This window comes from Uloborus diversus, chromosome 3 (genome assembly GCF_026930045.1).
Source record: "Uloborus diversus isolate 005 chromosome 3, Udiv.v.3.1, whole genome shotgun sequence".
NCBI lineage: Eukaryota > Metazoa > Arthropoda > Arachnida > Araneae > Uloboridae > Uloborus > Uloborus diversus.
The window spans coordinates 14673708-14701072 of NC_072733.1; the positions used below are offsets into that span (position 1 = coordinate 14673708).

The window sequence follows — 27365 nt, forward strand, 5'->3', positions numbered from 1 at the left end:
AGGTGCTATTTTATGTTCCAACTAGCTTTCTGCGGCGACCAGATGGTCCGCCTTTTTACGCCAAGGTTGCCGCCTTCGGGGGCTGTTTAGACAATTTAGCGACGGTATAATCAATGTTTTTCTCTCTATATCAATGTTATTATTCGCCTTTTTACGTCAATGTTGCCGCCTTCGGCGGTTGCTTTAATACATTTCGTGGCGGTATCAATCAATCTATATCTATATCATTATTAACTTTACGATCTATCTCTAAACTTTCTTATCCATCTCTATTTATTTTAACCTTCCCGCACATTTCCTAATAAAAACAAAGATCACTAAAAAAACCGCTTTTTTAGTTAAGTACAGCAAAAAAAAAGTTATCTCTAAAATTCTCCGTAGTGTGCAAAAAGTAGCGCTTGACAAAGAAAAAGAAATATCGCTGTTTTTATTGAATTAAATGCGCACAACTATGAAATGTAACGTAATATAGATACAGCAAAACGTCCAGCTTGTTAGGGGGGGGATGGAAAAAGAAATAAATGCAATCCCTAAATAAAACAACAAAAAGGAAAGAAAAAAAAAAGCAAGCGCTGCCGGAGAAACACGTGGTCATCACGTCATAAAATGTAGAAGTAATCTATATAGTAAAAAAAAAAAGATTAACATCGTTTGCGATTAAGATTCCATCGTAAATATCGAATTGAATTTCAAGTAGTGACGTCAGAGGCATAAAAGATTGAAGAACGCTTTTTTCGACCGATGCGTGGAAAGACATAATGTGTTCAGCATTAAAAAAAATGTAAAAAAAATTATTGCGTATTTTTGAGAACTTTTTTCTTCTGAAGAGGGCGAAATGTTTTTACTATTACCAACTTAAGTTTCAGAAATGAGGCTTTGATACTTCTCGCAGGATGATATTAGAAAAAAATAAAACCAGGAAAAAACGCAAATTAAAGGTTTTTTCAAAAATTTATAAAAAATACAAAAATTGCTCAATTTTCAAAATTGTTTCATTCATCATATTTAAAATTAAATTTCCTACACAATAGTGCAAAAATTATTTGTGTGATGCGATTGGTTCGATGTCTGTGAGGTAAAAATGCAAAAAAACACATAAAACATTAAATAACTTTTTTTTCAATTAAAATATCAAAAATCCAAGCTCGAGGTGCACATTTTCAGCAAAAACTGCTCCTGTATACAAATTTCATCTTTCTAGGCCTTACCGTTTTCCCGGGAAGCGCGTCACATACACACACACACACACACACACACACACACAAACATCTTATTTTATTATATGTATAGATTTATGTTTTGCTCTAGCATATTGATAAATGAACGACCAGTTTTATAAGAAACTAGCTGTCACAGAAAAAAAAGGCAGTAAAGGTTTGTTAGATCTAGTGGCTGTTGCTGTTGTTGTTTTGTGCCATCTAGGCTGGCAATTTGAGGTGCGCTGCTTTACTTATCCAACGGTCTAGTGTTGTGAAGAATGAGAAAGAATCTGCCTTTAAAGCACAATTAATCTTGACTCGAATCAATACCAAGATATCTCGTCAGTTAAAACATGCTTTTTACAAGATTAAATACAGATGTTTCTTCGAAAATTAAAATCTCTCGTATTTGTTACGGAATTAAGGGGGGACGCAGCCTTTTATCTCTTCGGAAGATCGATAGAATGAATTCCAAACGTGCTTGGGAACTAAACACTGGGTGTTCCACGTTCGGTAAGCTTTGGCATATTTCTTTCTGTTTCCCATGGGCTGTTGCGCCACTGAGTTTAGTTGAGTTAAGTGTTAGGGAGAAAGGAAAACATTGCTGTATATATATATATTTTTTTTTTTCAAACAAATGAATGTCTAAAAAGTTTTATTTTTAATCAGCGGTTCAATTATTCTCGTAATTTACGCCCTGCTACTATCTCGTGTACAAATTTCCAATCTAAGATCGATGAAAACATAGCTGGTTTTGGAGCAAAATATATGGAGATGGCATTTTGGGTATCAGTCATTTTTTTAGTTTTTGTCTCTTAGAAAATGGTGGAGTGATCAGAACAAAGGTGAATCAGATGACTAAATGTCGGGAGAGTATATTCCAGTGATTAGTAAGAGAAAATACATGGGAGATTCTCCAAAACCCTAACAATACTATGTCCCAGGAGCCTAACACGAGGATTGTTTGACATAGATTTTTTTTTTCATAGTTTGAAATAACTTTTCCCCGTGTTATTCCATTCTTATTAAAACAATCACTCATTTATTTTTTCCTAAACAATTTTTGAATAACCAGAAAGTCACTCTTTTTGTTGCACGTCCCCATTCGTTTCTCAAATGTACTTAAATTATTTAAATATTTTTGTATCAACATTCCACAAATTTAATTTGTAGCACTAAATCACGCATACTTAAAGATGCAAAATAACATTCCTTAAATAAATTTAACTATTTAAATAATCAAGGTACATCATTTTAAGCTTTGCCCCCGGGTTTTCATGTCATTTTCCAGTTCAATTATTATAAATTTAAAAAAAAAAAGGAATTTTTAATCTGCTGTACTACAACACTATTTACTATCACCATTTTATTGGATTCCTCGAGTATTTTGTTCGTATGTTTTGTCTTCTGTTCTTACTAAAACTTTGAAGTTCAAAAATGGGTAGGTATGTTACATTTTTGTTGTCATTCTCCTGGACAACATTTTTGTTTTAAATAAAAAAAAAATAAAAAAAAAACAATTCTACTCATAATGTGTGGTTGAATTAAGAGGTTAAAAGAGAAAAAATAACATTATTTACCTTAATTATAAGCCTGGGTTTACGTAACAGGCAAATTACAAGGAAAATGTCATTCTCCTGGCGCAAAATGTCATACTCCTGGCGCAAAAAAAAGAAACTCTCTTAGAATTATTTATAACGCACTGCTAATACATTTAGTAGAATAGAACTAATTTCTAAAATATTACTTAAAAAATAAGATTGTGAGGGAAAAAAAAGCTGAATTTGGCAAACGATAAATTAAAAAATGTAGCAGTAGAGAAATTCTATTTCTTGAATTTTGTTTTTCTTGTTCAGATGAATCTTTCAAAAAGAGATATGTTGGAAAAACATTTTTTAACTTTAATGTTGCTCGAATCGTTTAGTGAAGTTGCTTTAAATTTCTGACGTATATACACTGCTCGACATTGAAAATGCAACACCAAGAAGGAGTGTTCAGAAATTTATGCAAATTTTAGAGTAGACGTATATCACTGAGTTATGTAAATGATGTGAAATGCGCAGCTCTCCAACGCACGTGAAGTAAGATATAAAGGAAGGAACTTGCAGAATGGGCAATATTCGTGTCGTTATTTCTAATTGGAGAATTATCCAAGAAATTTTGTTTTTGTCTTGGATGATACGTGTAACACGAGAGAATGCCAGACCGACGTCAACGAAGGCACTTCCAGCAGATAGACGATTTTACGAGGGGTATGGTGATTGGACTGAGAAGGGGAGGTTGGTCCATACGTCAAATCGCAGCTGATACCCACATGGATGCGAGCACGGTGCATCGGCTGTGCCGAAGATGGTTGGAACAACGAAATGTGGCAAGATTGAGGGGTGGGGACAGCCAGAGTGACGTCAGAACGCGTGGATCGACGCATCCACCGACAAGCTGCAGCAGACCCACAAGTCACTTGTTCCTCGATTCTGCAGCAGGTGCAAGATACCCTAAATGTTCCCGTGTCAACTAGAACCATTTCCCGTCGTTTGGTCGCACCTGGTCTGCAATCACGGCGTCCGCTAAGAAGACTACCATTGACCCCACAACAGCAACGTTTGGTATGGTGCTGACTATAGCGACTAGGATGACAGAATGGCGAAATGTCGTGTTCTCAGATGAATCCCGCTTCTGTTTATCCAGTGATAGTCGCCGCATACGTGTGTGGCGTCGACGTGGAGACAGATCTAATCCGGCAGTAACTGTGGAACGTCCCACCGCGCGACAACGTGGCATAATGGTTTGGGGCGCAATTGCGTACAATTCCATATCACCTCTAGTTCGTATTCAGGGCACTATAACGGCCCAACGATACTTGGATAATGTGATGCGACCGGTGGCATTTTCCTTACCTTCAAGGACTACCTAATGCAATTTTTCAGCAGGATAACGCCCGACCACACAGTGCTCGCACTGCCAACATGCTCTCCAAGGCACACAGATGCTTCCCTGGCCACCATACTCTCCTGACCTGTCACCAATCGAACATGTGTGGGATGTGATTGGACGCCGTTTGCAGACCCTGTCCCGGCCTCGTTCAGAAGACGAACTGCGGCAAATGGTTGAATGGGAATGGAGAGCCATCCCTCTGAACAACATCCGCACCTTTATTGACTATGCCTAGACGTGTTTCTTCGTGTATCGCTGTCCGCGGTGGTCCTACATCCTACTGAACCGACGCCGTTCTCGCTTTGTATTCTGCCTATCATTTTGAAATTAAGATCATTTATTATTCCTTGCTGTCTCTGTCTTTCTTCCAAATTTCATCACTTTCTGACCACTCCTTCTTGGTGTTGCATTTTCAATGTCGAGCAGTGTATTTTAATGCGGTTTTTACTCCAATATAAATTTCCAAAAAGCACTACTTTTTTAAGTGCTGATGTCATTTTGAGTCATGTCGGCAAGCTACTGTAGGACATTTTTTGCAACACTATTTTCATTTTGCCATATGCTGAGCACAAATTTGCATAATTTCGAAATAGCTAATATTTAAAATGTCAGTATCAAAATATTTTCTACAGAAGGGGGGGCTATGCAATTCATTCTTTAAAAAATTTGTTCTTCTCTCTAATATATTTTCTTGAATTAGGTCCTCCTACTGTGATTCAAACAGACATAGAAATTAGAAGTTTTGGTCCTATATCAGAATCTGAAATGGTAAACAACTTACGTTTTTTTCTTACCAAAATAATTTTCAACATGGTTTTTCTTTCATAAATACTGATGGGTACTTCGAACCTACCCACCTTTTTATCTTTCTTTCATGATGCAATTAATTAAACCAAAACCTTTTAAGCGTAATTGGTCCAACAAAGGGTCTTATCATATGTTACTCTTGGTGAGGCAGGCTCAACGGCAAAAACATCCCATGCCAAATTGGCAAGTGTTTCTCAATTTTAATGCGGTTAGATATTGGGTCAGGAGAACTGTTTCAACTTCCTTGTTTTGCAAACTAACTTCAGGAGTGCTGAGACTCGAGACATATTTTAAAAGATCTGGACACAAATGCACTGTCGTTGACTTGAAAATTAAGGTTTTAGTACTTCAAAAAAAGAGAAAGAAATTATTATTTTTACTTTTTCTAGTTTGTAATTTCTTCTCGAAAAAATAGTCATTACATTAGCAAGAGTAAATAACGATTGGTTTTAAAAATTAGATTAATTATTCAAAAGGAGAGAAGGTTTATTCTCTTGTTGGATACCAGTAATCAGATACATTTGTAATTGTAATAATTTTTATGATTAGGGTTCATTTAAACAATATAGTTTAGCTCCTCAAATAGTGTCGATTCGGTCTCTTCGAACACTTGGGTTTTTCGGGAAGCATAAGTTACGAAATATATACATATTAAAACAACATTTAACAATACATTAATGTGTTGTAGGCACTTTTTATTTAAAAAGAAAGAAACTTTTTTTAATTGAAAAACACATTTTAGCTAGTGTAAGTGTGTAATTTTACTCCATAAAACCGGTGGCAGCTTAGCAGCTGCCTCCACTGCTCTGGAGTAACTTAACTGATATAATTTGATATAATTAGAGTCAAGTTACACATAGCTTTTGGAATGTTACACCATGGTAACGTAACTATAGCGTAACGGCTCACTCATTTCAGCGTAAGGTTTTACCAGAATTTTCTTTATGCTTACAGAGAAATTGCTTAAAAGGTTACACATAAGCAAAAATTAAATTTTAATCTGAGTTTCTTAAACGGGTACTCATTTTTAATTGTAAGTAGAATTATACCTCAAGCTAACAATTCGATGATTTAAACAATGATCAAGTAATTATTTCTTCCTATGCGTTTTAAATTAAAAGTACAAAAATAAATTAGTTAGTTACAATACTTGAAATTTCGTTACAACAGTATTGAAAATAATCATTTTAGAAACCCCTTCTTTACAGCTCTTGCTTTTAATCATTCGTTTTTATTCAATATTTATCAAGTTCATGCTTTTTCACAACCAATATACGTCAATTACACTGTGCGACAAAAAAAAAAAAAAAACCTTGAAAATGCTTCTGACATTTCGTCGCCTGATTCTTATGTAAAATGACCCCCCTGAATCCGAAAATTTCCTCTGTTTTCGCCCTATACGTACCAATTTTTTTAAAGACCCCCCAAGTTTCTTTTTAATTTTCCTTAGTTTGAGAGGGTTTTTTTTTTTTTTTTTTTTTTTTTTTGAGCAATCACGATTGCTTATTGTCCTCACTTGACCGTTTTTGGCGTCTGGTTCCTTTTTCAACTTGGAACACCACCGCCCACCGTCCTCTGCCGGCGCGGCTCCTCCGGTCCCGAGCTATCCGCTCTCCTGGTCGGAGGCGTCCATGTCCTACACACACTCACACACATACACACACACTCACACATACACACACACTCACACATACACACACACTCACACATACACACACGCCTACGTGCATACACACAGGTCTACGCACAACTATGCACACGTAACCGCCCTGGAGGAGGGGCAGGAGCCGTTTCTTGAAACAATAACTCCAATAAGTAGGGCCCTGTCGCAGTTCGCGATTGCGAAAAACATAATTTGAATTCAAAATTTCAGAATTCAAATTAGTTTTCTTTCTTTTTTTTTTTAGAGGTGAAATAAGTTTTATATTAACTGCTAACATAGTTTTGGTGAGCAAGAGAGTTTCAAAGTTCAAGATCATGGACACCGAGCGCAAAAAGGGGGAATTGGGGGGTATACCCCCCCCCAAATATTAGAAAAATCACAAAAAACGATCTTTTTATTCTGCTTTTTTAAAAAAGATGTTTATAAAAAAATTTCGGTGCAGAATGAGAGTATAAGACTTGCTTCTATGTCTCCTATGTCCAAAAAAATTTTTGCGATGTAAAAAAAATTGAAAAAAAAAAACTATCATGTGAATGTCGCACGTTGCATACGAGTTGAATCGCAGGAATTCATTCAAAAAGACATTCTTCTGACTGATTCTGTAAAATGAACCCTTGTTTCCAAATACGACCACCTATCCCCCCATTATGCCCCCTTTTTAGAACCTTCCCCCCTCCTCTGATTCAGAGCCATTTTTCTTTACTTGGGGAGGGGGGAAGAGCATTACAATAACCGTAAACATTATTCTGAATGACTAGAGATGTGCAAAACTCAAAATCTTGTGCATATGTAGCAAAAAGAAAACCATGGGGGGCACCCCCCTCCAAACACACTGTGCAGCAAAAAAAAAAAACTCTCAAATACTTCTGAGGCTATTCCGGCTGATTCTTCTGCAAATTGACCCCCTGAATCTGAATATGATCTCCGTTTTCCTCCTACACGAACCATTTTTTGTAGAAAAGCACTGCCCCCCTTTTTTGATTGGGGGGGGGGGGCAAATGAGACATGGAGTCATAGAAGAGAATCTTATACTCTCATTCTGCACAGAAATGTTTTTTTTTTTTTTTTCAAAACATCATTTTTAAAAAAGCAGAAAAAAAAGATAGTTTTTCGTGATTTTTCTAATATTTGGGAGAGAGGGGTATACCCCCCCCCCCCAAGTCCCCCTTTTGCTATCGGTGTCCATGATCTTGAACTTTGAACCTCTCTTACCCGTCAAAACTATGTTAGCAGTTAATATAATGCTCCTTTCACCTCTAAAATAATAATAATAACTGCTCTGAACATTAGGAAAATTGAAAAAACTTGGGGGGCCTTTAAAGAAAACTTGGTACGTATAGGGGGGAAACGGTGGTCATATTTGGTTTCAGGGGGTCATTTTACATAAGAATCAGCCGACGAAATGTCAGAAGCATTTTGAAGGGGTTTTTTTTTCCGAACAGTGTTATTTATTAAATTTTAATATACAAAAAAAAAACATTTTTATTGCACTTAGAGAAGAAATAACAACCGGTGTCTGAACCCACAATGCGAATCTCTCAGACATGTCGCAACGCAAGCGTTTTTACCGCTCAGCCAGCAAGGCCGGTTTTCGTTTCGCTAATAAGAGTTTACCATCTCTGCGACTATGATGGTCTTTACGCATGCGCTTTGACTTCTACTGAAACCATAGAGCAAGATTTCTCCAACAATTGGAAGTTTTTAAAAACAGTGATACTACACTCTTTAGAATTCGTGTAATGTTACACCAATTCACACTGGTAAACACATTTTTTTTTTTTTTTAGTGTATGAGGTTGTATGTGTGTGTTTGTATAAAGTCAATATCTACCCTCCAGAAAATTAAACAAAGGGCAAATATAGTAGATTGCAAGAACATGGTTCACATTCATTTTAACATACCACAAAAATATATTTAATCAAAACATATGTTAAACCGTGAGCTTTTAAAAGTGCTCAGCTTATTAACTTTTAGTGGAAGGTCAAGCAGGACGTGTGATAGTTCTTGATAAAACATATTTATCTTGTGCAACATCAAGAAGAGCCAAAGTTAAAAGTAACTTGTTTATTATGGCTATGATATGTACACGAAATATTGAGAACACGCTCCTTACAATATTAAGTAGCTCATAATAATTTTACTTCTGAAGTCAACATTCTAAGTCAAAGTATGAAACGTTAAACGCATTGAGCTATGATATTCATGTCAAGAGCAGTAACCCGAAGCTATAGGCAGATGTGATTACAGGCCATGTTTATTGACGTTTGGGTAAGAGATGGAGTTCAGGGATTGTCTCCGATCGATTTAAAAAAAAATAGATTGAAATCAATTCCTACTCCTCCCTGCAAGTTTTTTGAAATTGAAGTTTCAAAAAAATACAATTTTAGACAAACTTTTAAGATTTTATGGGAAGGAGGATCTGAAGGCCTTCGCTGGAAATTTTTAAAAGACTATCGTTCAAAAAACGTAAGAAATGCTTTATATTCAGGGGTTATTCCAGTTAAATTTTTTGTAAGTGTCGTTTAAAAAGCTCATTGCTTGTGATATTAAAGAAATACGGTATGGGGACCTTTGCTCGAATATTATCTGAAACTCAAGTCTTAAAAATGCTATTGTAAGGCCATATTTTGTAATATTACGGCCAGCAATTTTTCGAAATAAAAACTCCAAAAACGTAATTCTAAGCGATTTTCGATGTTGTTGAGTATTTTGGGGGCTTTTCCCTGAAACTTTTAAAAAATTTGATGTAAAAAAATGACATCTTCGTTTTTAACATAATGAAAGCTGAGATTTAATTGGAAAAAGTAAAACCAGAAAATTCTTGAAAGGAATCATTGGATGAGTTGAGATTGAAATTTAATTTTAATGCAGTTTACTTCGATAATGCATTTTCTAAACTGATTTTTCTGTGTGTATGTTGGGGAGGGGGGAGCGATATTAAATTTTCACCCCGGGTGCCGTCAGCTCTTCGGACGGCCGTGATTCACTTCCTACCCTACAACGGCATTACAAGCCCGTTAATTATTTTAAGGTAAATTTAATATATACAGTAGGGTAGACCGGGGCACGTTTACGCAGTGCCCTTTTTTCAAAACGAATTATAACTGGAGATTCAACAGTCATAACAGATTGATACTGCTCCCTAGCAAATATTCTCATAAGCTTCTGTTCGGTCTAGCATGCAGAAAGAATAATCTCTTTTCTACCAAGTTAAGTAAATTGTTATGTTAAACGATTTGAAGCTTTTTCTGAAAAAATGATGCTCAGTTAAAAAAGAACAAATATATAAAAATTAGCCGAATTTTATTCTTTTTTGAGAATTGCATTTAAATGAACTGAAATGTTATTGAATTTTTTTGCACTTTAAAAATAAATCCAAACTCGGCGACGGGGCAAGTTTACGCGTTGACGTCGGAGCACTTTTGCGCACGTTCTTACCCTGTGTTTTACTTAAACTTGCCCCTGACACTTGTTCCGCCCCAAATTGTCTCAAATCTCTTTATTATTTTCCAGCTATTTAGTTTTGAAAGTTACCATTTTATTTTTAATTAAGTTATACATTCGTATCTTAAAACTTACAATCATATAATGCTGTCTTCATGCTCTTTCATCTTTAACTTCATACACTATTCAGTCTCTAATAAATTTGTTTTATTTTAATGACGGTAAGACGTGATGTTCAAAACACTAACAGAACCACGTTAGGTGTCAAAATAAATATGCGTAAACGTGCCTCGTGTCCGCAGCACGTTTGAGCAAACGACTTGGACTCAAAAAATAATTTTTTTAACGGTTAAAAACACAAATGGAGCAACAACTGAATATAACAATTTTGACTCCATTAACTGCTTCGTAAAACCGCAATGTCTAAAATTTCCTAAGTTCAAACATAAGAATTAGTAAATTCATTGAGAAAAATCCGCGTAAACGTGCCCCAGTCTACCCGACATACAGTTGCAAAACGTTAAACAAGACGTTTGCGTAATTCGTAAAAAATGAGTAAATTTTCTTTCACTGTTTTTAATACACAAATTACTCTTATACGAGAGTTCTGCTTTGTGAAAATACATATTTCGTGCCAGTTACGTGAGATGCTTTGAGCAAAATATCAGCACAAGGCACGTAACACACTGTCACTCTTTCAACATTCTTCATTTTCTTACAAGGCTGGACAGTTGCGAGACGGATAGTCAGTAATGTAAATATGTTAGACCGGGACACGTTTACGTGGATTTTTTTCAATGCATTTTCTAATTTTTATGTTTTAACCTAGGACATTTTAGACACTATGGTTTTATGAAGCAGTTAATGAAGTCAAAATTTATATTCAGTTGTTGCTCAGCTTGTGTTTTTAACAGTAAAAAAAAATTTTTTTTTTGGGTCTTAAGTTTATGCGTCGAGCAGGGCACGATTACGCATATTAAAAATGATAACAAGGAGTAAGTGAAATAGATATTTAACCAAATTTAAATATTTTATTTATCTTAAAACACTTTAAAAATAAGAAAATTATAAATAGTTGATTAAAGAAAATTTTATAGGCTTAACTTAAGTCATAAGGCTTACTGCTAATTAAGAACAGAAACTATTAAGTCATCTTCTTTATCACTGTTAGATATTGCTAATAAAAATAAAATATTTCTTTTCGCATGCTTGTCATGGGTCACGTTTTGATATCTAAGATATTGAACCCTGTCTTGTCCTTCTTTGGATTGGTTGTGTGCTTTCAAACAATAGGCGCTAGCACAATTTTCTACTTCGTCATCAGAATCGTTCACTAATTTCTTTTTTACAGAGTGTTCTAACTTTTTCCCTGTCGCAGGCTTTGGCTTCGTACTTTTTTCTTTTCTGTCTTCTAGTTCTGCTTTAATAGAAACTTATAAATTTTAAGTAATATCTCTTTTTTGCTTTGCTCTGTCCATTATGTTTTTTTCTTTGTAACTTCTAACTGATCTTGCCTTAGAGCTTTTTTCAATCGGAATATCAGTTTGGATTGCGAACGTCCTCTTATTTTCTTTTCCTGGTTCCTAAGCTTTGGTCCTACTTTTTTAAATTGTCTCAGTTGGGGCAGTCCATATGTGGACGGCCTACTGGGAGAAATAGTTGAATTATCGATAAACCTTTACATTATTTTGACATCTAACGTGGTTTTGTTAGAGTTTTGAACGTAATGTCTTACCATCTTCAAAATATAGAAATGTGTTGCAGGAGGCTGAATAGTGTATAAAGTTAATGCCTAACAGGTATGAAAACAACGCTATGTGGTATTAAGCTATAAGATACGAACCTGTTACTCAATTAAAAATGAATGGTGATTTTCAAAACTAAATAGCCTGAAAATACTAAAGGTTTGAGACTGTACTTAGCGAAAAAAACATCAAGACACGTTTAGAAGTAAGAAAGAGTAGTAAGACACACACACACTGTAAGAACGTGCGTATAAACTTGCCTCGTCGCCAACTTTGGATTTATTTTAAACGTTCAACAAAATTTAATAACAGTTCTTTTTATACAACTACAAATCTCAAAAAAGGATAAAATCTTGCTAATTTTTATATATTTGTTTATTTTTATTACACTGGTGGACAATTGCTGAGGACGGATTCGAATGGTATATGTAGCGTGTAAAAAAGTAAGCGTAATTCGATAAGTGAAATAAACTAATGCCAGAACTCTAGAACATTGCAATGACGATAATTTACTATGCTTTGAAATCCAGAAGGCGTTGAAAATTGTTCAAAGGACGAAACGGTCATTTTGGGCTGAATACGTAAAAGTGAATAAATGTAACTACCGCCCCCAGGTGTTCCGGCGTAAGATGTCAATATGGGATACGGCTACCATGGAGAGCGATGCAAGCTTCCAGACGTCATGTGATGCTTTACACAACATTTTCCAGCAGCTGTTGGGGTAATTTATCCCATTCTTCTGTCAGTCACTGATAAGGGTGTCCTTGCTTATTGAAGGGCGTTGTCGACCAGCAAGACTGCTCCCCAAAGTATCTCAAGCATTTTCAATATGATTCAGATCTATAGAAAGTGCTGGCCATCCCATGGGTTGAATATTTTGAGTGAGCTAGACACTTCTGGACGGCGATTGTTAATGAAATGTTACGTTGTCGTCCAAGAAAACGAATTTAACGCCCACAGCACAACAGAACACGTAAACATGAGGCAGTAGAACAACATTAATGTATCACTAGCCGTCATAGCATTGTTTGGAAGCACACGAGCAACGTACGGCCATTGATCATAATCCTACCAATACCATGTCACAACTTGTAGGATACTAGTTCTTTTCTTTTATGTTTGCCGGCTTGTATGCTGTACCACTCTCATGCCAGGTTAGTTGTCGTCCACAATTAGACGACAGAATGAACCTGCGTTCATCTGAGAATAGTACACAAGTCCAGTCGACTTCTCTCCAAATGCGATGCTAAAGACATCATTACAAACGAGCAAAACACTGACTTGTAAACAATGGGATGTACAAAACAAGCTGACGTGCGTATAGTCTTACTGCATTCAAACGTCTAAATTTTTCGGGATATTTGCTTGCTAGTAGCAGCAGGAAACTGCTTTGTTACCTCAGTAGTCGTGTTGCGCTAGTTCCTTTTTGCTGCTAGCACTAAGTACCAATCTTCTGCTGACATCGTATTGCATACACGACCTCCCTCGTGACATTTGCTACACATTCCATTTCAGGGTTCGTACGCTCCTTCAAAACTCCTCCAATACTCCTTCATTTAGGAAATTTTTTTGAAGGTCCCTTCAAACTCCTGCATTTTGGTTTAAACTCTTTCAAAACTAATTCTTTCTTAGTTCAAGACTACATAGTCTTCCCTATGATAGTAACTTGAAGTACTTCGATCGACAACTTAACTTGGTCCCAAGGGCGAAAGTATAAGGGCAATTTTAATGTACAGTGAAACTTCTATGAGCGACCACCTCCATTAACGACCACTTTTCTGAAGCACCGATTTTTCCCCGTATATGACTACTGTTAAAAACCATTGAAACCTCTCACAACAACCGGAAAATTGTGAACCTCAGCATTAACAAAATATAGGAATTTTTGTCAGAGAAAACTCAAAAGAGAGTGACAGCAAAAGAAAAGCAGTAGAACATTTAGTTTGTACACAGATCAGTCTTCTCATGTTAACGAAGGTGGAAGGAAACCAGAATAAGGGATTAAAATCTATTCTCTTGTGGGTTGGTCCAGTTCAAACGTGTTCCTTTCTTTGCCTCTCTGTTTGGAACCTCAAAAATTTCACAAAAAGGAGGGCGTTGATTTTCGGACCCTTGTGAAGCAAAAGTGGCACATGCACATCTCAAGGCAAGTCACCTGTCATTGAGGGCAGATGATTAGAATAGAACTTCTTTAAAAGGTTGTTTCTTGGAATTTTTGGTTGCTTACAGGAGAGGGGAGGGGGGTATTTCTAGCACATTTGAATAGCTCAAGAATTGGTTTCAGTGAAGTGGCATTCTGAATTTCATCACCATATATCGCTGTCAAAATTCTGAAAAAGCGAGTTACCTCACACTCGAGAAACGAATAAAAGTTATCAACTTACACAAGAAAGGAAAATCAGAAAGGAAATTAATGTAAAAAGTATATTTTATATTAAAAAATGAAAAAAAAAAACGTTTCTTTGATTAAATACATTCTTATCGTAATGTTCTTGATTAATGCACCGCGGGAAGATGGTAAATAGCAGCTATTGGTGCTGTAAATTTGCATGTTCGAAAATGACCTCTAAGAGCAACCAACCTCCATTAACGACCACTTTGTTCAGGAACAGAGTGGTTGTTCCAGAGAAGTTTCACTGTAGTAATTTCGTATATTTATTTTTTCATAAAGATGTGATTTACAAATTGATCACAGAAGTTATAAAAGTTGAAGCTGAAAATATTAATAGATGACTAAGACATTTCATAAATGAAATAAACCATGCTTAAATAATGCTTGGCCATTTTTTCAAGTTTTATGATCATTGCTTTTCCTTTCACACCACTCTCAGCTGCAAATGTCAGTTTAAGTATTATTTAAATATTTAAAAATACATAAGCAGATGTACAATATTAAGTGATCGTCTAAAAAACAATTGTTTAGCAAATCGCAGTTATGATATTGTAAAATGAGTCATCCACAAGTGATGTCATGCCTTGAGGGGGAGATGTGCTCATGAAATTGGGCCAAGGGGAAGAGAGAGGGCGGCAAAAAGTGACATCACGCAGTTATTATAACAATATGGTTATAAAAAATATGACATGTGACAAGAGGAGGAGTAAGATAAAGTGTGACACTGTGTGACAAAGAGGAAGGATTGTCAAACATGTTTTTAAAAAAGTGCGACATAAGACAGCCCGTTAGTACTCCTTCAAAATCTCATTTTACTCCTTCAAAACTCCTCCAAAACTCCTTCATTTTATTTCTGAAATTGAGTACGAACCTTGCATTTGTTTGAAATGATTTCCAAGCTCTAGAAACAACCCTGTGGCTGACGTCAAACTCCCTGGCAACATCTAAATTTTTCTGCCCTTCTTCGATGTTGCCAACGACACGGCTACCCATAAAATCATCTAAGGGATGTCGGGAAGACATACCGAAAAATGCAAGTTCGTCAATTGATTCTTTCCCGTCAAGTTTTGCTTCGGAACAACAATGATCATCACGTGCCCAATCCTGTATATCGCTTATCAGCGCTATCACGTGACCAGCAACGTCGTGAGTCTAAAATTTGCATGCTCACTAGACGTCTTACTGTGTCCCAAACTTATGCTGATTTCCATATTTCCTTGCCTTCCATTTTTTGGTAGCTAACGCTGCTCTTGTCATCCGTCCTTAGCAATTGTCCACCAGTGTATTTATTCACAATAAACTTCGAAACGTTCAACACAAAATTTACTCAACTTGGTAAAAAACAGTTTATTGTTTCCGCGTGGTAAACCGAAGCTCGTCTGGAGCTCAAAAACTTGTGAGAATATTTACTAGGGAGCAAAGCATTATTAATCTGTTATGACTGTTGGTTCTCCCATATCTCGTTTTGGATAAAGATTACTGCGTAAACGTGCCACATGAGTAAATGTGTCCCGGTTTGCCCTACAGTAACTACTGGACTAAATGGGACCAAAAGAAATTAGTGGGGTCAAAAAGTGGGTTAATAAATGAGTGATAAGGGAGAAAATCCTCTAATAAATAGACCTACCGTAGTTTTTATTGCGTTAAAAAAATAATGTTTTGTAACAAAATTAAGTAGAATTGTTTTCAAGTGATTAAAAAGTATGTAAATATTTTTTCATACCTTTGTTAGCAAAGAATGGGTCCAATGTCTTGTCTTTCAAGCACGTGTGACTTTATACGCTTTATAATTACATAATTTGGGTGGAGAGGTGTTGGGTTGGTGCGCCTAGTACACCATAAGGGTTGTCAGATTAGCATAGTTTATTGTACAATTTATGCAGGAGCATTTAGTCAAAATTAAAAGTGAATGTTTGGTGTATTTATAACGATTCTCTAGCTATCAAAATTTTAGATTGTTATTGGTTTGGATATGTGCAATTATTTAAGAACTCGGATCTGGATTATCTAGAAGTTCTTAGAAACAAGAGCCGGATAAACGAGATCCTACTGTACCTTGGAATATTTTTTTCGAGCAATGAAAGTTTCACACACGTGTTTCGGCGCATAAAGGATCCCATTTTTAGTGCTACAAAATGTAGCTACAGTAAAATGCAGAACTGTTATCCAGAAACAGGTTTCTAGAACATCAAACATTAGGATTACGACAGTTCAGGTTACAAGGGCTCTAATATAAGTTTTACGATGCTCGTTCCTAAAACCTTTTGCTAAAATACAACAATTACAACAAGGTAAATTTAGTAACTTTTCTTTTAAAGGTTTATTCCATGGACTGCTACTTTCGCCAAACATGGAATGATTCCAGGTTGCAGTTTCATCATTTACTTAATGAAAAACTAAGGCTTCAGGTTTTATCAATGGACTGGAAATTTCTCCAGAAAGTTTGGATTCCGGATACTTTTTTTCTAAATGGTAAAAGCTCATATCTTCATAAAGTCACAGCTCCTAACAAGTTCATCCGTCTTCACAAGAGTGGCCAGCTCAGGTATTCTATGAGGTACGAGGAAATGTTATCTGAAAGTAATGCTTAGAACTGCATTACCAATGAAGTCTAATTGTAAAATGTGTCTTTGATGTTAGGTTGACAGTCAAAGCAAGTTGTCCAATGCATCTTCGAAAGTATCCTTTGGATACTCAAGCATGTCCATTAGAGATTGGAAGCTGTAAGTTCTTTTTTACTTCTGTATTTTTAAGCACTTTCACATAGGCAAAGTAGTTGCTACGTGTGAATATTTTGTCCTGATTATTCAATCTGGCGATTTTATCTATTTCTTTGTTCGTTTGTTTTTTAAGTATTATTGTTAGAGACTTCAGGGTGTCATGCTATAAATTAACAACATTTAATCACCCAGCATTCCCTCCTGTCCTTCGTAAATCAGTACCAAACTAGTACAACCGAAAATCAAAAGTTCTCAAATTTTTCAACGAGTATACCAGAAAGATCAGTTTGCTTTGTAAATAATTCAAGATTTATCAACTAGAAGATAGTTTTATGCAATTGCCTGGTGGGTCTTTACAAAATGTGCCGGGGCTTAAGAGTGTGCGAATCCTTGTTTTTTGAAACTAATTTGGTACTGGTTTAAAGACGGAAGGAGGGAATGCATGGTCAGAAATTATGCCCCGACGCAAAATGTGCCGTGTTATAGGGCCGTGTTTCATCTCCGTGCTGCGACGGTATTGAGAATAGGGCCGTTACAGCCCTATTCTCAATACCGTTGCAGCACGGAGATGAAACTCGGCTTCCCAAAACCGAGAACTAAGGAAAAACTAGCTTCGAAAGCGGTGCGTATTCTTCAAGTCGTTTCAAGCACAAATTACGTTAGCCGAGTTTTAACTGAAGTAGAAATGAAACGGCTGTCGCCATTGGGTAGAGTGACTCACGTGACATTTTCTAAATGACTGCATTCCACGTGGTAGCTAAATTCGCGCTCTAAAGAATGATTGACATAAGAATTGGGCGTAGCAAAATGGATCTAGTTCATGCAATTATTTTTTATTAGACTGAATTTGGAATTTAATGCATTTTTTTAAGTTTTTGGAAAGAAACTTAAAAAGTTATTTCATCTTGTTATTAATTAAATGTTTATTTCATCTTGTTATTAATCAAGATGAAATAAAAACTACTAATTCAATAATATCGTCACGTTCTTGGCAAGGGTTTTCTCTCGGCCGGGCTGTAATTTACGAAATCTCCCCCCCCCACACACACCCTTCAAAAAGATGTTTTATGCAAATATGAAGCTCGTGCAATTTTTCAGAAACAGCAACTCATTTTTATTTTGGCGTTGTAACTATAGTTGCAATTAAAAAACGAATTTAATTACGAATGAATACTATGTAAAATTTTCCCTAGACGAATATGTAACGTGTCTCGTCCAAGCATTGTGCTTTGATTTCGTTGACATTTAATAGATTAAATATGATTTAAGAAAAATTCGGGAAAAACTTCAGAGAATTAATTAAAATTCATTTATTTTATTAACTTTGAAATCCACTTTAGGTGCCATTCCGGGGCAGACCGTTGCCACCCCCCCCCGCCCCTCTAGATACGCTGCTGATTAATATACTCATTAATAATTGTGGTGTCATATTCTTGGAATAATTGAAAGCTACAGGAATACTCAAGTTTTCCTTTCCGACTCAGAAAAGTTACTTTTGAGTGCATTATAAAAAGGGCTTAGAATTTTTTTTTTTTTTTTTTTTTTTTTTTTTTTGTAAGTGTTATTATTGACATTCAAGCAGTTTTAGAAATATTTCTTTGGTTCAATCATGAGGTGGGAGGGGCTCATTGCTTAACATGATCCTCCTTCCCACTAACGTGGTAGTCTATATCCGGCTCTGACCGATAGATCGACGTCCATTGTTATAAATGTTGCTTTAAAAGATATGGGAATATTTACCAAAGAAGATAAAGTAGTAGTCGATTGTAGCAAAGTCAGAAGAAAAAAATCCTATTGACTGGAGAGGAAAATTGAGGAATAACACTCTCTTCATCAGAATATACTGTACTTTAACGGTCGAAGAAGCAATACTTCGATTCAAATTAAGGAATGAAAAGATACTAGAAAGACAATAGAAGACCGAGTAATTTTACTTTTAACCTGAATCAAAATATAAGATGTACTTGTCCCTCCTATGTCTGGTGTGTCCTCTTAACATTGAATAAGCATAGCAACTTTTCTAAACAGAAATATTGATATTTTTAAGTTACGCACTATAGTTAAGTGCGAACAGTGGTCAATACAGGATTTAAAAGAGGAGTTTTAAGGAAAATTGAGATTTCTAATGGACGTCCTTTGCAATAGTTTATTTGGTAATTTCATACAAATGAATTACCGTAACGCCGTCAACTGCAACATTTAGGTGGAAAAACTGCTGGGCCGAAAGGATATTACACGTATTTAGAAATTTGATAAAAACTAGAGTCCTATGAAAAATGGCTGTAGTAAACATTTAAAAATTAGATGTATCTTTGGCAGAGGTGCGCCTGATGAACTTAGTACAGATCAATGGTACGAAATGTCGAGTGGAATGTCAAACGGAAATATTTCATTCAGTTTCGTATGGAAGAATACAGTCAATGCAGAAGGTTAACGAGAACAAATAGAACTTTTCAGTTATCTATTTCAATAAAATGCTCATCAGAGAACGTAAAAGTTTTAACAGAATATGTTATTAGAGTATACACTCTTTAATTAATCCTAAGCCATCACGTCGGATTGGAAGTGAATACAATGTAATAAAATAACGTAGTCACATTAAGAAAACATTCTATTGATCATTGCGCTACAATAGAAAACGCGTCAGAGAGCTGGGCCCTCAAACCTTTAAAGGGGAAAAAATGGCTAAACTGGATAACTATGTTCATGAATTCAAGATTATTGCAATAAATTTCAATGTAAACAGCTATTTGACTTTAATTAACTGGAATTCCGTTGCACTTATAAAAAATGATGCTTATCTCATTTACTTTGTTGAAGAGAACTCTTGATTTATAATTGTGTTTTTTTTTTCCTATCAAGTTGTTTATATGTAAAAACATCATCTTCATTTTCGTTTGAAATAATTCAATAGTTTGAAATAATTTTGAACTAAATAGAATACTTTTAAAAAGAAAGACAACTAGAAGAAAGAACGCAGTTAATAAGCAAAGAAAGGAGTAACCAGAGCTGCAGAGCATGTGCTATGTGTGCGCTAATGCACAGTGGAAGTTCATTTCGCAATTTCCAAGGTCATGCAACTAGCTGTACTTGAAGTATTTATTTCTCCAGAGTTTAATTTCAACCATTCGTAGATTCAAATATGAGATAATTATATTTTATCATCTGATTTCCGCTGATTTGGTAAAAATCAGGTTAAATACTTAAAACTGAAAGTGAAATGGGCAGGTATAGATATCATTTGATTTAGCTAAAATTTTGTATGATAAATAGGCTTGGTAAGAAGCAATTTTTCCACATATAGGTGTTACATCTTTCTCAATTTTGTTTTTTCACTTCACCCTAATATACATATTGAACCCGCGTCTTTTTTAACGGCAATAAACATTTTTAACGGGATGAAATTTATCTCTAAATATTGGGTTACTGGGACATCAGGAGGTGCAATACCTTTTTTATTTTAAATTTTAATTACTGAAGCAATGATAAACAAAATTCGATTCTTTTTTTTTTTTTTTTTTTTTTTTTTTTACAACAAGAAACCAAAGTTGACGTAAAGGAATAAAAAACAGCGTTTTAATGCACAAATTAGCAGGAAAGCTGCATGCATGTGTTTAATAATAAGGGAACCCTTTTTTAATGTAAAAGAAGTGAGCTAATGACACTTATTTCGCATGGAAAAAGGGGTTCCGTGTAACCTCGAAACATGTATATGCAGTTTTCCTGCTAATTTATGCATTAAAACTTTTTTATATTCCTTTATTTTTCAAGCAATAAGATATCCATTCAACTTTTAGAGTTGACGTGTTTTAGGATTTTTTTGACGATATCATTCACTGTGATAGATCATCCCTCTCAAAATCAACACCTTCGAGTGAATTGAAAAAAAAATCAAAGAAACCTAAAACACGTCCATTTTAGTGTTTCTTTTTGTACAATACATTTCTATCTTTCGGATTTTCAATACTTTCTTGAATTTTTGAAATTAAAATGAAAGATAAAAAAACATATTGCACCCTCTAATATCTTAATAACTCATTATTTAGGGTAAATTCCCCTCCCCCCCCCCCGGTAGAAATGTGCATTGCCGACAAGAAAAAAACAAGAGCTCAATGTTTTTAAGTGTACTATCGATGTATAAAGTTTTATTCCGATCGACGAATCACAATCTTGGGTAGGTTTACTTGTAAGTAAAACAGAGTGAAAAACACTCTTCACTTCCAAATGGTAAAAAAGGTACCATAATGTGTTCCTCGTTTTCTTCACATAACTTTTCCTTTTTATCCTAAAGCAAATTAAACGAGGAAAGACCTTCTCAACAATGATTTTTTAAGCTAACTTTTTACTAATTTAACTTTTTCTCCTCAACTGTTCAACCCTCAGATGAATATCAGGTGCTGCCATTTGGAATGGTAACTTTTCGAACAAAGCACATGCGAGTGAAATACATTTCTAATTATGGATTCCGTTTAGTTCTCTTTACACTTGGAACTCATCAAACGATAACTAGTTATGGAACCAACATTCCGGAAATTGCTTTTCACTGTAGATGTCACACTCGTAACTTCTGAATCGATTAATATAAGCTTTTCACTTGGGTTTGAGTAATCTTTTATATTCTACTTACTTCATTCCTACCCATACGAGAAAAAATTACGAAGATTTCGTTAGAGGGGAAATTGCATTTGTTTGATGTTAATTTCAGCCGTCCGTTCAATCTTCATTTAGTTAGGAATATCGTAAGAGGACTATCGCTGGTGTCACTCTTAATCAAGGTCATAGTTTTCATATTGACAAGATGTTCAAAATGAACTAAAAGATATTCAGTAATTGATATGCCGTTGAAAACTCAGTATTTCGGTTTCATGAGTTCGATTCTCTTAATATTACCTGACTGCTCTAGAATATCAAATTTTAAATCCGATGCCTTATCATTTATCCAATTTTATATCCGACTAGCAGTACCCGCACAGCGTTTCCCGTGCTGAGACTTTAAAGAAAGTCCGCTGACTATAAAAAATCCATCCCCCCCCCCCCATGTGAAATTATCGTTTTTCATGAACTAAAATGCGTACACACCTTTTCAAAAAAAAACTTATTAGAGTTTTTTTGGAATTTAAAATTATTTACCAAAACATTAAATTAGATTTACAGTTGTTTTAAAACTCTTTAGCTAGTGAGGCAGTTTTTTCTGCAATTTAAAATGTTTTGTCAAATAAACAAAAAAGACACCAAATAGTATCTTTCAAGTGTAAAAATAATTCCGCAACTCTATTATTGTTCATCGCCAAACTCGCCCAGCAACCACGCAACCGTACCGATAGCCGCGCTAAAACATTCTGCAGCCAGCTTGAAGAAGGGCAGAGAAGTTCTTTGGGTGCTAAAAACATATAATTGTTGAGCTGAAAGATTTTAGTTTTCAAAAAACATCGATGAAAACTGAATCTGGGCCTCAAATTTGAGAAAACACTTTATTATTTTAAGTATTTCATGGGTTGCGTAATTATTTTGGAGATTTTACCAAAAACAACGTGGAGACTCGTTTTTCCCAGCAGGCGAAAGCTTTATCTCACGGCGTTAAATTTCGCAGCAGGGCCTTTTTTCAAAATCAATTAAAACTCAATCTCGGCATTAATTTGAAAGAAACATTTTATCTTTCTACCTTTCACAGTTTGAGTAGTTATTTTAAAAGTTTTTTTTTTTTTTTTTAATCAAAAACGGTTAGAAGAATTGCATTTTATTGTGGACAAATGTTTCATTACATAGGATTAAATTACGCCGTTGTCTCCTTTCTGCGCATGAGCATTGCGCAAGATGGCCGCCGCTCTTAGCAGTCGAAAGCGGTAACACAAAGCGTGAAATTCCACCGCAGACCCTTTTTCCCAAACTTTTTATGCATCGTTTAAAGCTCAATTTCGGCTTCAATTTGAAGGAAACATTTTATCTTTCAGTCTTTCATCGTTTGAGTAATTATTTTGAGAGGTTTTACCAACAACGGTTAGGATAATTGCATTTATTGCTGATGAATCGCATAGGGTTACATTACACACACACATACGCCACTGGTCTCTTTTTTTTTTTCAACGTTTCTAAGCGTGATAATTTATTGCTCGAATTGAAGATAAGATTTTTTTTTATCTCCCTATGAATTATCTGCGGTTTGAGAGTCGATTTGATTTTTTAAGCCGTTCGAGCAATATTTTGCGTGAAAGCTAGAATTCTTTTCTAAGGTCTTCTGCGGAGGTGTACTGCTCAAGATGGTGGACTCAAGAATTGATGAAAATTTTCAACGATGTGTTTCAAAATTTATTTAAAATTTTCTAGTCCGAAATTTAGAATTTGGCCTTCGACGTGCAGACTCCCGTGGTACGTTCGATTTTTTTTTACGTTACTGCAGAAACACATTTCGTCCGTATATCGAAGTTGACGTCACTTCAGAAACACATATCAAGTTTAGCCTTGAAAATTGGCTCAATTAGAATTGCTTATATCTCCTGTTCTAAATAATTGAGAGAAATGGATCAAAAATCATCTTGTTTTGAAAAGAAAACCCTTTCCAATGATATATAATGCTAGGGAGTGTTGGGATTTTTTACCCCCTAATTGAGAGGAAAAAAAGTGAAATTTTAGCTTAATTAGTTAATTATTAAAAAACTAATTCGAAATTTAGAACTTGGGCTTGGAGGTGCAGACGCTCGTAGTACGTTCGAATTCTGTGCAAAGTTTCAGGGCTGTAGGTGCTACGGGGCCTCCTAGCCATCGGATACAAATAAAGAAAGAAAGAAAACAAACACCCCCCCCCCCTCCCGTCCGACTCATACATATAGATTCATTCCATTTTTAAAGGTTTTCTGTGATGAACTATTTTTGTCAAATCCTGATCCTGTTTTTCAAACCTAAATACAGGGTTTCATTTGTAACTGAAAAAAAAAAGGTGCATTGTTCTTTAATTATGTTTATCGATTATTTTAATGATCGTAATAATTTTGAAAATGTAAATTTTTAAATTTTAGTCATTTTTTATCTGTAATATATAAAGTTTTGAAAATATACATTTTTAAATTTCATTCATCATGTTTATGTTACGCCATTTTGGCCCGTAGTCTAATCATTTATTACAGTGTAAGATTATGTCAGACGTTCCGAATTATAGGCATATTTGCATCGAAATGCATTTCATATGCCAGCTCAAGCGGCAGTTCTTATGTTAGTTTATATAAAAAAAAAGGATTATAAGATACTAGTCTACTGAAGACAAACTGAAATTAGCGCTTTACGCTTAATTTAGCCTATCTTTCAAAAGTTTAACTCCTATATGGATCGAATGTGCTTAGCGTTGCTTCTAACAAACACTTCTGTTTCAGGCTAAGTCGTGATTGACATTTGCTTTATTAAGTGGTTATGGACAATCGAAGAGCGAAGGAAATACCAGATATCTTAAGTTGGCGCGTTAGAATTTGAACAAAACTAATTAACCCAATAGCAGTGCATGAAAGAGTTTATTTTAATTGTATACCAATGATCATACGTCAAATCATGACTATGTCTTCTAAAATTAAAAAAGGTACAACAAAAAACTTATAGACATAGTAGAGAAAAATGAAATAATTTTCAAACTTCAAAATACAATTGCACGCAATTTAATGATACAATAAATACAACAAACTATTTTACATTCAATGTATTTTTACTCCACGGGTAGTGCATTTTCTAAAATGTTCTGTTACTTTTTAACAAAAAAAAAACTGTATTCTACAAGAGCTAATAGGTTCTAAAAGGCGTTTTTATTTGAGGCACCAAAGGATATTATTTCCTTTAGAAAAATTATATTTTGAGGGAAATCTTTTTGGGTAATTATTTCATCATTCAGCTTTTAACGATTTCTCGGTGAAATAGGAAGAAAGTCCGGGGTATGAAGTTTTGTTAATACTGATGTTGCAAGTTTTGTGAAAATTGCAACACCAAGAAGGAATTATGCAAATGCCCCGAAATTCACAGGAAATGTATAGCAGGATAAGATATGCAAATGATTAGAATTACAGAGACGTTGCGTATGCGTGCACCGAGAAACGCCCTCTGAACTGCGGCGTAGGCTCTGTATATAAGGGGTTGTAGAGGTTTTTCGAAATCAGTGTGTGATCTTCTGCCGATGGTAGATGTTTCTCTACTACCCAATATGCTTGTTCGAAACGAAGAGCGTCATGCGAACGAGAAACGGAGTTCGAATGGCGCCGCATGATCGGCATACGTGAGAGTGATCTTAAGTGCAGAGAAATCTGTGCCCGCACAGGGCGTAAGGCGTCAACTGTGTGTGTATTTGTAAACGATGAACGGAGGACAATGAAATTAGCCGAAGGGCTCGCACCAGCCCACACAACTGAAAAACAACACGGGATTATCGACACCTCACCCGCTTAGTTGTGATTGATCGCATAGCGTCCTCTAGTACGCTAGCACAACGTTGGAGTATGGCTACAGGTGTCCCACTTGATGCATCCACATTTCATCGACGTCTGCTGCGCCATATCCTGCATGCAAGGAATCTTCTACAGTTGATTTCCTTCACCCTCAACCATCATTGCTTCCGGCTTCAATGGGCCCAACAACACGCCCAATGACGTGCGGACTAGCAACAGGTCCTCTTCTCGGATGAGTCTAGATTTAATCTGCACTATAACGATGGGTGTGTACGCATCAGGCGTTACACATGGAAACGTTACCTCCCAGAATGCGCAATCCAACGTTATACCGGCATAACGCCAGGCGTTCTGGTCTGGAGCACCAAAGAATATAAAGGGGAGTCCCATGTACTCCGATTTACGGTTAATCTCAATAGCGAGCGCTACTTCAGAGACGCTGTGACGCCAGAGGTACTACCGTTTCTTCATAACATTCCTGGCGCAGTGTTTCAGCAGGACAATGCACGTCCTCATGTCGCACGTAGCGTACAACTGTTCTTCGGTGCACAACAGGTTGCGCTATTTCCCTGGCCTGACTGTTTTCCGGATATGACGCCCATCGAGCATGTTTCGGATTGCGTTGGTCGAAGACTGGCCCATGTGCCTCGTCTGGCAGTGGGTACGGATGAACTTTGGCTTGAGATTGAAGCCATATGGGATGCTATTCCCAATCGTGATATTCAGCACCTCTATGATTCGATGCCAAAACGTGTAAAGGCGCTCATAGCTGCACGGGTAGCTACATTCGATATTAATTTACGGCTATTATTTTTACTTCATCGATATGTAATTTTGATCGTTTATTTGTAGCACTATGCTACATGTGCAATTAATTTTATTCGTTTCCAATGAGTCCTTCATGTTGTTGCAATTTTCACAAACATGAGTTATTATGGTGGTCAACGTGATTAGGTGTTAATACATCAGTTCACATTCACTCTTAACTTCGGTATTTGATTGCCAATTCCTGAACTGTTTTATGTTTAGTTTACCTGACGCACATTATTCACCAACTGGTGGACGTGTATTGAAGTAGTAGATGAAACAGTTTTTTTTAATTACATTTCGTGGTACACATGTTTTTTTATATTTGCACTCGTGCAGGATGTTCCATTACAAATCTAAACTGTGTACAGAATCCTCGTTTGGAGAACACAGAACCTGTTCCTTTATGTTGCTATGACCGATAGTGTTCAAGAAAAATGTGACAGAAAAGTAAGATGTCTCATCTGGTGTATGAAACGAAAATCTACTAAAAATATGAACATCACTATTTGCCTAAGTTTGCATGGAAAGTTGTTCAAACTGCCCCCTGCTCTCGAACCTGTACACCCTCAAACCTGTGGAATTTTTATTTTTATTTATTTATTTATTTTATTTTTTATTATTTTTATTTATTTATTTATATTTTGCTACCTCAAACTTGTGTGCGTTCGGCCTTTTTTTTTTTTTTTGCGCCCTCAAACCTGTGCGCCTATGGTTGTTTTTTTTTTTCCCATATTTTGGCGTCCTCGAACCATCTGTGCGCCTTCGTTTCTGACTGCGCCCTCAAACCGTCTTCGCTTGTTTTTTTTTTTTTCTTTCCTCTAAAAACATAACATTTTTTTTATTCGCACTCTTGAACGTGTGCGCCTCCGTTTTCTTTCCTTTTTTATTCCGGTGTCCTCAAAACTCCGACTTTATTTATTTCTTCCTTTAATTTTTTTCCGCCCTCGAACCTCAGCTCTTTTTTTTTTTTTTTTTTTTTTTTTTTTTTTTTTTTTTTTTGCAAATAAAAAAAGGGTATCATGGAAAATAAAATTTGATGTCATTGATGTCATTACTGCCACGTGTTAATGAGGAACGGCATTTTGTGTTTAGGTAACGGAGGTGAGAATTCATTGTGTGACATGACTTCTTGTCCTACTAAAACGAACTAAAACACAATATTAAAAAATTAAATATACATGAACAATTGGTATTTGAGACACTTATGAAAGGAGTAATGAATAAATAAGTATAT

At 35.6% G+C, this 27365-nt stretch overlaps 1 protein-coding gene across 3 annotated transcripts in view; it reads left to right on the forward strand.

Moving 5' to 3' along the window:
• The window catches only part of LOC129218076 (gamma-aminobutyric acid receptor subunit beta-like), a 126063-nt gene that overhangs the window by 78943 nt on the left and 19755 nt on the right, over positions 1 to 27365 (forward strand). For 2 of the 3 annotated variants that reach the window (XM_054852266.1, XM_054852269.1), the window contains exons 3-5: positions 4834 to 4901; positions 16503 to 16741; positions 16825 to 16907. In XM_054852266.1, coding sequence (XP_054708241.1) covers positions 4834 to 4901; positions 16503 to 16741; positions 16825 to 16907 — 390 coding nt within the window. The remainder of the gene's footprint in view (positions 1 to 4833; positions 4902 to 16502; positions 16742 to 16824; positions 16908 to 27365) is intronic. The other variant, XM_054852268.1, reaches the window with a different exon arrangement.